This window comes from Pocillopora damicornis, chromosome 4 (assembly GCF_964200805.1).
Source record: "Pocillopora damicornis chromosome 4, jaPocDami1.2, whole genome shotgun sequence".
NCBI lineage: Eukaryota > Metazoa > Cnidaria > Anthozoa > Scleractinia > Pocilloporidae > Pocillopora > Pocillopora damicornis.
The window spans coordinates 1-14,020 of record NC_142673.1 but is presented as its reverse complement, the minus strand read 5'-3'; the positions used below and the strand labels follow the sequence as shown (position 1 = coordinate 14,020).

At 43.1% G+C, this 14,020-nt stretch overlaps 2 protein-coding genes across 14 annotated transcripts; both read right to left on the bottom strand.

Moving 5' to 3' along the window:
• Positions 1 to 2,817: 2,817 nt before the first annotated feature.
• Positions 2,818 to 7,741, bottom strand: LOC149046349 (PDZ domain-containing protein GIPC3-like). 13 transcript variants are annotated; one of them, XR_016185635.1, is made up of 7 exons: positions 7,584 to 7,741; positions 7,085 to 7,464; positions 5,233 to 6,754; positions 4,640 to 4,700; positions 3,895 to 3,949; positions 3,483 to 3,555; positions 2,818 to 3,034 (listed from the first exon to the last, which is right to left on the bottom strand). XR_016185635.1 is itself a non-coding variant. In XM_089203015.1 (3 exons), the coding sequence occupies exons 1-3, from the start codon at positions 7,598 to 7,600 to the stop codon at positions 4,645 to 4,647; spliced, it is 453 nt and encodes a 150-aa protein (XP_089059141.1). In that variant the 5' UTR covers positions 7,601 to 7,741; the 3' UTR covers positions 4,639 to 4,644. The 13 variants fall into 13 exon arrangements, 1 of the variants encoding a protein (XP_089059141.1); XR_016185636.1 differs by having other exon boundaries at positions 3,483 to 3,537; XR_016185631.1 differs by having other exon boundaries at positions 5,233 to 7,464.
• Positions 7,742 to 8,939: 1,198 nt separating this feature from the next.
• On the bottom strand, positions 8,940 to 14,014 carry LOC149046348 (uncharacterized). The gene is made up of 7 exons (XM_089203014.1): positions 13,061 to 14,014; positions 11,489 to 11,589; positions 11,153 to 11,367; positions 10,484 to 10,793; positions 10,258 to 10,350; positions 9,640 to 9,773; positions 8,940 to 9,469 (listed from the first exon to the last, which is right to left on the bottom strand). The coding sequence occupies exons 1-7, from the start codon at positions 13,344 to 13,346 to the stop codon at positions 8,965 to 8,967; spliced, it is 1,644 nt and encodes a 547-aa protein (XP_089059140.1). The 5' UTR covers positions 13,347 to 14,014; the 3' UTR covers positions 8,940 to 8,964.
• Positions 14,015 to 14,020: the final 6 nt, after the last annotated feature.

Here is a 14,020-nt window from a genome sequence, read left to right as displayed (position 1 = left end):
ACCGTCATAGTTTATATATAGAATTTGTTATGGTTTATATATAGAATAAGTGAGTGTAAAATTTAAGTGTGAAACATCAAGCAATAAAAGTTTGATTAAATATTTTATATGACAGCAAGAAAGCCGACTACCACCTTGACTTGATTAGGAATTAAACCCAACCCCAATCCCAAACCGTAAACAAATTCAAATTCTTTTTCCAATTCTCACTACGAGATCTTTTTAAAACAATTTTGCCAAACTTCATTCCTCATATTGAAAAGAAAGAAATCCTCATTAAGAAAAGCAGCGCAATATAGTCTAAATGAAAAGTTTTACCCAGACAGACGGTAAAGTTTATTTCGTAAAACTCCATTCAAATTAATAGTTCCAGTAAAAAGAATCCACCCTAGCCTACAAATTTCCCAACCATACGGTAAGGGTTCTTATTTCAGAAAATCCACCCGACCTTATTTATCTCGAAAAGAACCGTTGAAGCTCAGATATTTCCCACCGAGGCAGCTAAGGTCATATTTCAGTCGAGTTAATTTCAAATTAATGGTTCTATTAAAAAAATCAACCCTATCCTAGATATTTCCCAAAAAAAACGGTTAAGGTTATTTCGAAAAACTAACCCTAAGCATATTTATTTCCAAAAGGGCAGTTAAAGCTCAAATATTTCCAAGCAAGGCAAGTAAGGTTAATATTTAAAAACATTTATAAAAAACTAATATTTCTAGTGAAAAATTCAAGCTTAGGGTTAGCAACCCTAAGCAACCCTAACCCTAAGCAATACTTATCAAAAAAATTAGTAAGGGTTGCTATTAACAACAATCTACCCTAGCGTAAAAAGTTCCAGAAAAGACATTAAAGGTTATTATTTCCAGAAAACCCTAACCCTAAGCGACCCTAAACAACCCTAAGCACAAAAAACTCTAAACACTAAAAAACCTAAGCCTTACACAACCATAACTAGCCCTAAGCAATACCCTAACCGCAAAAAAACTCTAAACCCTAAAAAACCCTAAAACCTAAGAAACTGTAAAAAACACTAAAAGCCCTAAATGCAAAACAACTCTAAACCCTCAAAAACCTAAACCCTACACAATCGTAACTAACCTTAAGATATACCCTAAGCAAAATACCTCTAAAAACTGAAAAACCTTACCCTACCCAACCGTAAGAAAACCAAGCCAACCCTAAGTGCGAAACAACTCTAAACCCTAAAAAAACCTAAACCTTACACAACCGTAACTAACCCTAACATATACCCTAACCGAAAAAAAACCTCTAAACTCTAAAAAACAGTCAACCCTACAAAACCGTAAAAAAACCTAGCCAACCTTAGGCGCGAAACAACTCTTGACTCTAAAAAACCTCAACCCTAAAAAACCGTAACTAACCCTAATATATACCCTAACCGAAAAACACCTCTAAACACTAAAAAACCATCAACCCTACAAAACCGTAAAAATACCTAGCCAACCTTAGGCGCGAAACAACTCTAAACTCTAAAAAACCTCAACCCTGAAAAACCGTAACTAACCCTAATATATACCCTAAAAAGAGAAGACATCTAAACGCTGAAAACCCTAAACACTACCCAACCGTAAGCAAACATAAGCAACCCTAGCCGCAAAAAAACTCTAAACTCTAAAACACCTCAACCCTACACAACCGTAATTAACCCTAAGCTATACCCTTAGGGTTAGGGTTAGGGTTAGGGTTAGGGTTAGGGTTGCTTAGGGTTAGGGTTAGGGTTAGGGTTAGGGTTAGGGTCCAACAGTACGCCAAACGACTGGGTACATCCGTTCAGTTTGTCACCCTCAACTGTAAATATGTGTAGCTCTGGATTCATACACTTTTAAAGCGCGTTCCTTCGACGTACGAGTTTCTACCAAAGTACACAAAACGAAGCAAAAATGCCTGGGATATTTGACAGGCACTTGCGACCTCCCTTTAGAAAATGGACCGATCGTCGGGAAAATACTCTCCGTTTACCGAGCAGAATAAGCCTCAGAAGGTTGGTTCTACGAGTCTTAGACTGAAAGTCCTTGACATCTACTCACTACCTTCGCCATGTGTTTTGTCTGTTTCCATTTCGACACCGAGGGGGTACTGGGGTGTATGCATAGAGTTGAGCCCGCGCTCCAAAATTTAAAAAAAAATTATTGGAGCCAAAATCAAAAAGCTTCGGACAATGAAATACTCCTAGAGGAAATTCTAATCACAGAAAACGTGCCTGTCAAATTGGCGAAATGAAATAAATATGAACCCTCCACTCCCACAAGTGACCAAGACAGAACTTCTCCTTACTGTATGAATACAATATCAAGCAGGCAGGTGACGAGAATGGAGAAGAACATCGATCATGGGATTAGTAGTTGAGCCAATACCAAATTCTTTGAACTCACATCATAAGAGTTGTCTGGCAGATAGTAAGGACAATTACTAATCAGATCTTGGGAGTGAAAGGGTTTCATACATCGAGGTTGCACTGTCCGGTTTTAATGCCCGTATACTAGCACATGAGACATTTCTGCGATTTGATTGGCTTAGAGCAGTGGTGTTTCAGCTTAATTTAAGCCAAATACCTACATGTGAAAATTACAAACTAAACCCGGGTAGCGGTAGAGACGAATAACAGCATAATTTGTACCTGATGTTTGGCATGAATACCACTGGTGATATTTCAAAATTGCCTCAAATGCCACCGGCCTAACAGCTGGTGAGACTACGCATAACAATTTTGAAATATCACTGCAGGCATTTAGGTCAAATATCGCTAGAGATCATCCAATTACCTACACAAAGACAAAGGACAAAACCACACACTCCTTTGAATATAAATTTGGGCATCAGTCTTTATTTTCAACAACAATACCAATGAATGTGTCAAAACTTTTCTTGTCTACTCCATTCGGTTAGGCAGTATTGTTTAGAGGGGGAAAAAATCTCCAGTCATCACTGCCTGCACACATTCAACCTTGATGGTGGCACTTGATAGCTACATCACACCAGCACAGTTCCTGCCCTTGCATGTCAGCTGCTGCAACTGAAGAAAAGAGAGAATTTTGCTCATCTGTTGACACTGATAGAAACATGAAATTGCACAGCAAAAAGTATGACAATTCCTTAAGGCCAGAGCTAGCTTCACACTGAATTCCTGCACTTTTTGAAGCAATAATAACCAATCCAAAGTGTCTGAATGAAATTCAGCTGCAAAGGAGGAATGAATTAATGTCAAGGGTTGATGTGATAATGATGGACGGAGTTAAAAGTTTCTGATGGCTGTCATTTCCATAGCGCTGGTCGCAGGCCTGCGGCAGACTGTTGAGGTGGTAGCCCCAGGTGCCCAGAAGGCCTGCGCGCGTAGCGCAATGGTGATCATGGCCTGTCAGGGGAACGACAGCCTCTTGTGTGTTCAGTGGGGGAAATGTTACGTAGACGGGTAAATGGATGGTATAATCCAGAAATCTAGTAATGTCATTGACCATATTTACCTGCAGGCGAGGCGATGTGACAGCTCTTAATAACCCTTTCACTACCGCAAATGACCTGGAGAGAGAATTTTTCCTAACGATATAAATACAATATGAACAGGGTGAGTGCTGAGAATCCAGAACATCATCTCAATTTGGGGACCATTGGTTGATGCCATACTAAATTCTACCAAGGAACTACCATCATAAGGATTGTATGGTTGACAGTGAGGAGAGGTGCAAATTTGATCTGGGAGCTAAAGGGTTACACTCAAGTGGTAAGGGACGTACAGGTGCAATCTGGTTTGAAGGGAATTTCATTCCTGTGCAAGCCCTGTCATTTCAAATGGCTGACAGATAACAATAATAATATTATCTCGGAGTGGGTGATCAATCATTATTCTCACGGATTTGATTTTATGAATTGACTGACCTTTTTTTTTCCCAGGGAAGGATTCAATTTGTACTTCACTTGGTCCTTGTTTCCCCTACAGGCAGGAAAGCAGGAAAATTCACATTGACATTCAATTTACAGCCTCCTTTTAATGAAGCCTTTCACTCCCTCCCAAGATCTCCATAGTAATTCTCCTTACTGTCAGCCATACAGTTCTGGTGACGTTGGCTTGGAGAATTTTCTATTGGATCAGCTCAAGTTCCCTTCATTTCTATTTTTCTTTGATCTCATCACTTGTCTGCTTGATATTGCACATTGTATATTGTATATTGGATATTGGATATTGGATATTGGATATTGGATATTGTATTATCATTTCTACTATTATTAAATGAGATTGCTAAAAACATGAAATTTCTGCCAACAATGCCAATAGGCAGTGGAGAGAAGAGGTAGAGAGAGAGAGAGGCGATGGAATGGTCAGTGCAGGAGAGTGGAAGAAATGCTCACAAGTTGTAGCTGCAGAGGTGAAACTTTGAGGGGCTGTCGTTCCTAGACCGCTGGCCGGTTGGTGAGGGCAAACTGTTGAGGCCGGAGCCACAGGCTCCACCAGCGCTAGCGCGCGTCGCAAAGCGAGCAGCGGGGCTTGCCAGGGGAAAGGCAGGGCACTGTTTGTGCAGAGGTCAAGGAGGGACATAGACCAGCAGGTAGTAGAAGGATGTTTTTTCTTTCAATGGTCTGTTTTCAGTGGTGCACTTTGGGAACAATTGATTGTTATTCATACCTCAGTCACTGGGTGGATTTGCAGGTGCAGGTGCCTGTACAGGACTTGGTCCTTGGTTGGCCTAGAGGAAAGAAAAGCAGGGGTCAAAAATTAGCATTGACATTTTTGATTTGAAACATGTAATATCATCATTATTATTATTATTATTATTATTATTATTATTATTATTATTATTATTCAGATTGCATTTCATGCATTTAACCCCTGGCCAGTAATTCTGGAAATGAAGAAAGGAAAGCCTGCCCTCTTACCACAGGTAGAGGGTTGTTTTGGGCATCATCATTGCAAAACTGTTCTAATTTGTACTCCTAACGATATCAATACAGCATCAACAGGATGAGTGCTGAGAATCCAGAACATCATCTCAATTTGGGGACCATTGGTTGATGCCATACTAAATTCTACCAAGTAGCTACCATCAAAAGGATTGTATGGTTGACAGTGAGGAGAGGTGCAAATTTGATATGGGAGCTAAAGGGTTAACCCTTGAACTCCTGTTAGTGTTTGACACTATATAACTCCCTATAATATCCATACATTATTCAGCAAACAGGTGGTGAGAATCATCAGACATATCAGGCACAAGTGGTTACCTTGATATACATATATATATATATATAGCCACTTTCCCAGGCAAGGATTGGATTTGTACTTCACTGGAGGAATGTGCATGACTTGGTCCTCGGGCCGGGAGAAGTCACATGTCGATCACCTCTGGCAGTTTGAGGGTGAAATGAAATGAAATGGCACAGCAAGACACTGACTCTTTTGGCATGCAAAACACTCAAGCGGAGACCTCTCGGGTCTTTCTTTCTTTCTTTTTTTGGATGCCACCCACCGTGAGAGAGAGAGAGAGTAACCCTGATGCAGATCATCCGATGAATCAGTAGGTAGATGAAAGTTGTTTCTCACCAATTTAAAAAAGTTGTGTGCAAAATAAATACAGACATCAGTACAATATCTAGGAGGTACTTAGGTACACGATACATCATCATTTTTATTATTGGACGAATCTATTTAACAAACAGATATGAACGAACCATGAATTAACCCTTTAACTCCCAGATCAAACTTGTAATTCTTTTGACTGCCAACCATACAATTCTTATCATGTGAGTCCGGAGAATTTAGTATTAGATCCACTAATTATCCACAAAATCCACATTTTTCTCTCTTCTCGTCACCTAGATGGTCGATATTGTGTGGATGATGTAAGGAGAAACTCTGTGTCGGTCACTCACTTCTGTGTTGGTTGGAGTTGAAGGGTTAAATATAAAAGTTGCATTGCACTGTCTAACCCTAAGCAAGCAAAAAAAAAAAAACCCAACACATCAAGTGTCAACCCCAAGCAACTAGTTCCCACACAAAACTCTGAGGACATTCTTACAAAAAGTCTTAAAATCTCTTGCTTTAACCGGCCTTTGACTCCCAAGATCTGATTGGCTGCCACATAATTGTAAATAAGTGACAAGAATTTGGTGTTAGATCAAGATCACCACTTCTACTCGATAAGGTTGAGTTTTCTCCTGACCTGTCTGCCAGATAATGTTTAGATATTAATTACAGGGAGAAGTTACATGTGAATCACTCTTGGGAGTCAAAAAAGGGTTAAAGCCTCAGAATTGGCCAAGGAAGAACCTTCCCAGATTTCTACATCTAGTTAGCAGCCCATGCAGCTAGCTAGCTAGCTAGCCTCTACAATCTACACTTGTAAAGAATTGAGAAAATTTAAACAAGCTGGCCAAACCAGTAATCTCAATACTCACTCGTAAAGAAAGAATCGAGAGATTTCAACAAGGTGGCCAAACCCAAAAGAAAAGGTTCATTGCACTTGCATTATTTTCATGCTCATGCAGACAACATTCAGACAACCTGTGTCGGTGAAACAAAACACTTTGGACTTTCGTCAAGGAGTAAGTGACGCGTTTTCAAAAAAACTGATAACAATTTCAACCTTCCACTTCTACCATCCGACACTGCACCCCGAATGTCAAATATAAAATCAACTGGGAACTGGAAATCTGCAAATTCTTCATCTGGCAACGGCCATAGCAGAATCACTTGGATTGGAGACTCAGTGTCTTACTCTTCAGTAACTACCAGTGAGTGTCTGGGCTGAGGGGGGAAAAAAAAAAAAGAAAAGAGGATCGGAGAGCCACATTACTTCTCACTACAGCGAGAAAGTCAAATGGTCTGCAAAGGCTTCGAACAAAGAGCAGAGTGCCATCGGCATGACTTTATTCAGCAACCAGAACGCAAATTATTGTTTCTGAACTGTTACCACGATCGATCTTGTATTTTTTCACGACAAAAGAGGTCCCTTTGGATGCCGTGTCAATGTTCCATTCACTTACAGTGAGAGCATTTGACTTATCAGCAGTTAGAATATATGGCATGGCAGATTGTAACTCTGTCATAATAGATAATAGATGATAGCTGACTTACCGGAGCTGAGCTGCTCTCTCTCAGGCTCGATCAACCCAAAGACGACTATCCCTCCGACCGGAACCCATGCTATCATAGCAGCTACATCACGGTGCCCGGTACCGACGACAGTCGTGCCGTTTATAGCTACTATACGATCTCCGACGCAGATCCCGGGAGCTTCGTGCGCAATGCTTCCTGGATCGATACCTTCGATGAGTGCACAACCCGAACTATCATTTGTTATGTGAAGACCCAAGGATGGGCCTGCTTTAGACACTGTCACAGTTTTGCGTTCTCCTTTAACAGGTGCAGACGTGAAGCCATCAGCTCCAGTTTGCCCTCCGAGTAACCCTTCCGTGACCATTCCGCATGCAGTTAGCGTGGACATAAGACAAGATCTGATGGAAAGAAATGTAAATTCTCAGGTCAACTCAATTCAGATAATGTATACAGCCACTAGAGAGTCTCGAAATAAGTGCTCTCCTCGCCCAACGAATCATTCTTTGCACAGGGTTACCTTGAACACAGCAACATCGCAACTTCGAAACCTCGGGGATGGAAGGTGTGTGATGCCACATTCCCACTGCCTCCGATTTCGTGGAGGCGAAACGAAAAGACATGTCTGTCTAGCTCGCAGGGCTAGCTAGTCGAGTCACCTAATGCGCGTGCGCGCGCGCCTTGGGGAGGGGGGGAGGGGGGAGGGGGGGGACATTTGGCGCTAGGCCGAGATGGCCGGCCAACTAGCCAATCAAATAATAATAAATAAAATCATCATAAGCTTTATTTACGTGTCAAATAAGATAGCAGTTTCCCACTAGGTAAGCACACCTAAACTAAACTCGTCTGATCTATATAAAACTATGCGTTAAAAATTTATTGGAATATGATAAAAGAGCTCTTCCCATATAAAACTACCCTACCCCGAAAATAGTAGACCCCACGTTTATAATACCCCACCCTGTATAATAAGATGATAACCTTCATATGATGAGATAATAAGATGATAATAATTACAATAATATGATCTTGATAGTATTTAAAATATTTAAGATTGACGTTCTTGTACCCTCTCTACTTTTCTAGAATCACTAGCTTTGCAACAATTCCATACAGTACCACAGTAAGTTAAATAAGGCAGAAGAGCAGCCTTAAAAAGTTGTAATTTAGCCTTGGCTGGGATTAACTTCCTTAATCTATTAGTTACACCCAGCCTTTGACTGCTTCCTTTTTTTTTCTTTTTTTTTTTAATTTTTTTTTTTTTTTTTTAACAGATGTTACTCACGCGATCAGAAAAATGTAAATTATCATCAATATTTACACCCAATAACTTAGAATAGAATTATATGATTTAATGGCTGTTCCGTTAACATTTAGCTCTAACTGTTCATCATTTAGTCTACCTCCTTTCGATATCATTGATCCATATTTATCAAAGTTCCCTTTGAACCGTCACATGTTTCGACGCGCGAGCTGTGGGCAAATAATTAATTCGTGTGCGGGCAAGTCCGAATCGGCCCGGACGTGCGTGGGCAAGTTTGAATCGGGGAAAAATCACCATTCGTGGCCGGTTTTTGCCTGTCGGGTGTATTGCTTTTGTGACGGACGGCTTCAAATGAAATAATTCCGGGTGCAAAAAAAAAAACAAAAACAAAATCAAAACAAGAAAACAAGAAAACAAGAAAGCGAGAAAACAGGACAGGACCGAACAGAACAGCAAAAGCCAGACAAATTCAAATTCACACACTTTTTATTATTTATCTGACAGCTAGAAATCTCTCTGGCGGCTTCCAAAAGTCCAACAACAATAGCGAAGAAAAGGGATCTTCTTAGAGTTCTCGTTCTGTTTTTTTTTTTTCTCCTCTTTGTCCTTTTGCTTTGTCCTTTTTTTTTTTTTGAGGTCAGGATCCCCGCTCCCCGCCCATGACTGCCTTGTGTATCTCGCGCACGCTGGTCAGCAGTCGCATGGCGTAGGGACTGCCTTTGGCAGCAGCCACCTTCACAGCGACTAGCGACTCTCTCGACTCCACCCACTGCTCACCGTCCAAGTCTGGGGCATAGTTAGAACCTCCGGTGTGCCTGTACCATAGAAGGAGGGCTTGGCCTTCCGGCAGGAAAGCTTGAACACGCCCCAGGAAAATCGAAGGCTTCTGTAGGGTGCTGTCCTCGGCCACGAGTCCCACAAAGTCGCCCACGTCGATCTCCGGCTCCGAGATCTCTGGCAGCTGGAGAGACCTGGTCATGGGCCCGGCCACAAGCTCCTCTTCTTCGGCCTTGCGCCTGGCCAGATCTAATGCCGGGGTCTTCTTCTGGTTTGCCGTGCGTCGGTCGTAAGTGTGCTGGGCCTGCTCTCGGGAGTGCCGGAGACAAGCAGCAAGGCTGTCTTTCATCTGATCGTCGCATCCGCTGCAGATAGACAGAGGGAGAACGACAAAAAGAAAAACGTATCAAACGGTTATCAGCGATGTGGCTATGCCGGCGTTTTAAAGCAACAGATTCCAAAATTCGCGGGGAACGAACGAAGGAAGGAAGGAAGGAAGGACGTGACTTGCAGTTCAATAGCCATGTCGACCTACCTCTGGGAATATGCCCAGGTCACGAAAGATGACCTTAGTCCGCATACCGCCACCTTGCTTCCGGTCAGGAGTTCGAACATTTTCTGTAAACGTGTTGTGAACGACGTGCTCGAGTACGGTGCACCCTTGGAATTCTGAAATGAAATAGGTCAGAGTCAAAATGATCTGCTGCTGCACAGCAGTGGGCCCAGTTGTTCAAAGGCCGATTAGCTCTAACCCAGGGTTAAATTTTAATCCAGCTTTCTTTATTTCTTTGTTCAGAAGTCTTTTGGGGAAAGTCTTCACTATTCTTTTTAGAACATGCAATGATCAAATTGCAAGCAAAAAGATTTGAACTGAATTTTCTCTTAAAGTTTTCAGACCTGAAATCAAATTTCACACTAACCCTGGGTTACCTTAACCCAGCTTTGAACAACCAGGGCCTGTGGTGACTGTGACCCACGGCCAGTGTTTTCAAAGAGTCCTCTTCGGCCCAAAAATTCCTAACCAGTTAGCTAGTTTCAAGCGAGTGCTACTTCACCCGGCGACGGCATGAGTTGGACAATTTTGCCTTGCCGAGCCCGGCAATTTTAGCCCGCGCTAGCTAGCTGGCTATAAGACGGGGAACCCTATACTTACCAGAAACAGGTAGTTGCTGCACAGCGTCGGATTAAGCACCTTTCTGAATTCTGATACAAACTGTATGAACAGCCTGCAGAGTTGGCTGTCTGCCTGCGGGGAGAGAGAGAGAGAGAGAGAGAGAGAGAGAGAGAGAGAGAGAGAGACTGTTATTAAAGTGTGCTCAGAACTCTTGTTAATTTCCGTACTCTGCTCGTGTCAGTCGTTCAGTCGTGACAAGAATTACCTGTATGGGAATAGTTTCAGGCCCGCTCTGCTTGCAGGTTTTGAACCTTCCGAGGTGTAGCACGATGCCGTCGCCATCTGTCTTGATCAAGGCCACGTTTCTGTCACGATAGTGCGCTTTCTGAAACGGTTCTTCCAGTTGGCTTTCCAAGACCAACTCCATCGTCCTGATTTCTAGGCCCCTGCTGGGCGGGAGGTGGGTGTACAGTGACAAAAGCAGCAGGTCGCGGGCCTCCTGAGCGCGTTGCTGTCTGCCCTTGGCCAATTCAAACCGGCACCGCTGGGCTTCCCTAGCTAGGAGGACTTGTTCCCTTAAGAGAAAGCGGGGACCAGTGTTCTTTAATATCTTTAGAAACGATTCATTCCTACAAATTGAAACTGTACTTCTTGCATTTATTTTCAAGCATTTCAACTCTGAATGCAGTCGTCTACTCAAAAGGGCAGGCAGGCAGGCAGGCAGGCAGGCAGGCAGGCAGGCAGGCAGGCAGGCAGGAACTGTAGACCTCGAGGACAAGCGTTCACAAAACACGATTCTGACTATTTTTAAATTTTTTACCTTTTCCCGATTGATCATCCAAGATGTTTAAAAGACAGACACGTTTTGTTTCCGTTTTGTTTCCGTTTTGTTTTGTTTCTGTTTTGTTTTACACTAACTAACTAGCACACTTACCAATCCAGCCACTTGCTTTGCGCTTTGAGATCTTCGACTGCGGTCGCCCTCTCCAGATCCCCCTGCTTCTGAAGTACAGTGGCCGTTCTTCTGAGCTGGGAGATAATGCGGATACCTTCGAATTGTGGCCCCAATCCCCGATAGCAATACTTCAGTGGGTACAGCAGACTGCTCGCGTGCACGCTTAGGGTCGCAGGACTCAAGTTCCTCTCCTCCTGATGTAGAGACGAGATGGCAACGTGTCGTAAATGTCTTTTAGCAGGTCAAATGATAATCTACAATCATCTGTCGTTGTCGTTGCAACGTGCAACGTTCTAAAACAACCTCGATACCCACCTTCAGATAGTCTAGGTATCCTTCGATAAGATCCCCGCGATGGAAGTCTTGGACTGAAGGCGACTCTCCGGGCCGGATTCGCTGAACGTATCCAAGATAACCTACAATATACAATATACAATATACAATATTTATTTGCCATATACGACATTTACACATGGAAAAAAAAAAAAAAATGAAGAAAATTGATGACAGAAAATAAATGGCGAGAAAACCTGAAAGAAACCACGAGGCTTATAACAAGTCAGGCTTTCTCACTTAAAATAACTAATCTTATATTAGAATTACAATATGGACTTATGGTAATTAACTTTGACCGCGCACACGTACACACACACACACACACGCACACGCATATTAAGTAAGTTAGTTAAGAATTACTGCCTTACAGAAGCTAATACTTAGAGAGAAGAAATTCCTTAAGCTTTCTTTTAAAAAAAGGGGAGGAGGGAGAACTGGTTATGTCAGAATTTAACGAATTATAAAAGTTTGGACCTTGAAAGTAAATTGAAAACTTCCTGGTGTTCGTTCTGCACAGTGGCAAACGGAAGGACTGAGCATTCCTAGTATTATAATTGTGGATTTGACTATTCAGTAAAAAAAAGTTATTGAATTTGGAAGGGAGTGTAGAGTTCTCGAATGAAAACATAAAAGTACCTAATTGAAACGAATGGATATCATGAAATTTTAAGAGTTTAAGTTCCTTTAAAATAGGGCCAGTATGGGCAATGTATGTAGAATTGCTTACTATTCTTAACGCACGTTTCTGTAAGGTTACAATTCTTTGAAGGTTTGACTTATAGGTACCAGCCCAAGCTGAATTGCAATAATACAAATATGGAAGGATCATAGAATTGTATAAAGTACGAAGGGAGTGAGTAGAGAGAAAAAACCTAGATTTATGAATAATACCTATAGATTTGGATAATTTATTTGCTGTTAAGGATATATGCGATTTCCAGGTCAAATTGTCATCTAATAAAACACCCAAAAACATGGTCTCAGAAACACGAAGAATAGGCTGCTCGTTTATGAAAACTTGAAATTCAAAGGATTGCTTCTTTTGCCAAGGCTTGAATACCATAAAATTAGTCTTGGCTAAATTCAAGGAGAGCCGCTTTGCTGCAAACCAGGTTGACAATTTGTTTAATTCTCTATTTAATGTGTTAATTAGGTAAACAGGGTCATTATGGGAGATAAATAAGTTTGTATCATCAGCAAGCAAGATTGCATCAAGCAGGGAAGCATTGTTCAAATCATTAACATACAGGATAAAAAATAAGGGACCAAGAATAGAACCTTGAGGCACCCCACAGGGAATCCCCTGTGGGGCAGATCTAACGTTATTAACCTGAGGATAGATGGCCGAGAAACATGAAAAGAGGACCAGAAAATTGGAGCGCGTTCCATTCCTCTGTTTGCTTATCTGGTTTGCCTTTCTTTCTCTTCTTTTGTTTTTTTTGTTTTTTTTGTTTTTTTGTTTTTTTGTTTTTTTTTGTGTGCTCCATCACCGAAAATGCCACGAGCGATGCAACTAGCAAATAATGTAAAATGCGGAGCCGCCATACTCACACAGGATGCGTTCCAAGGCTTTGTCGAACGTGCTCGCGGCGAGCATCTGTCCGTGCCTCTCCAGCGCATGAGGCCTTGTGAAAAAAGACTTGGTCTCCTGCATGAACCATTGCAGATCTGGTGGGAGATCTGTGAGGCGCAGCGCGTAGGCCGACCTCTTGGGAGGAAGGGGGGCTACGGGAACCTGCTGTGGGGTTTCCTCGGCACGATCATGCCCTGGCTTCTCCTCACGATCGGGTGTGCTCGTTGTGACGGGTGGCGGTATTTCCAGCCGTGCGGCGGGCATGGGTTGACCGTGATGAGATGTGGCCGCCTTCGGGAACCTTTGCAGATGTGGTGGGAAGTCTGTAAGAGGCGGCACGTGATGCGCCACCCTCTTCGGAGGCTGTGGTAAGGTTTCCTCCACACGATCGTCTCCGTGCTGCTGGTCGTCGTGGGCGTGGGGTATGCCGGTGGTGACGGGCGGCGCTAGTTGCGGCCTTGTTGCCGCGAGCACGTGTTGACCGTGGTGACGTGCGGTTTTCTCCCTGGACCTTTTCAGCTTCGGCGGGAGATCTGTGAGACGCGGCACGTGATAGGCCGCCCTCTTCGGAGAAAGGGCGGCTACGGGAGGCTGTCGTGGTGCTTCCTCTGCGCCACCACCTGGTTGAAGCTGCTCGTCACCGTCGTCGTCGGATACTACTGCGCTTATTGCAACGGGTGGCGGTTGTTGAGATGCGGTCTTCTTCCTGGACCTTTGCTTAGGGTTTGCGGGCGGGAGATCTGTTAGACGCGGCGCGTGGGATGCCCTCTTGGGAGAGAGGGCGGCCACGGGAGGCTCTTGTGGGGCTTCGTCTCCACCATCGTCTTCTCCGCGCTCCTCGTCGTCCGATACTAGGTTTATTGCAACGGGTGGCGGTGATTCTGGCCTTGCTGCGGGCGTGGGCTCGCCGGCGGGATCAGTTTCTTCCTGGTCGCTAG

What these genes read in the sequence shown, in the direction of transcription:
- LOC149046348 (XM_089203014.1), bottom strand. Translation starts at nt 13,346, where the DNA reads ATGCCCGCCGCACGGCTGGAAATACCGCCACCCGTCACAACGAGCACA. An exon ending in GATACCTAGACTATCTGAAG is followed by an intron (nt 11,368 to 11,488) that starts GTGGGTATCGAG and finishes TCTCTACATCAG; the next exon opens with GAGGAGAGGAACTTGAGTCC. An exon ending in CTGAAACTATTCCCATACAG is followed by an intron (nt 10,351 to 10,483) that starts GTAATTCTTGTC and finishes CTCTCCCCGCAG; the next exon opens with GCAGACAGCCAACTCTGCAG.
- LOC149046349 (XM_089203015.1), bottom strand. An exon ending in GAGAGAGCAGCTCAGCTCCG is followed by an intron (nt 4,701 to 7,084) that starts GTAAGTCAGCTA and finishes TCTTTCCTCTAG; the next exon opens with GCCAACCAAGGACCAAGTCC.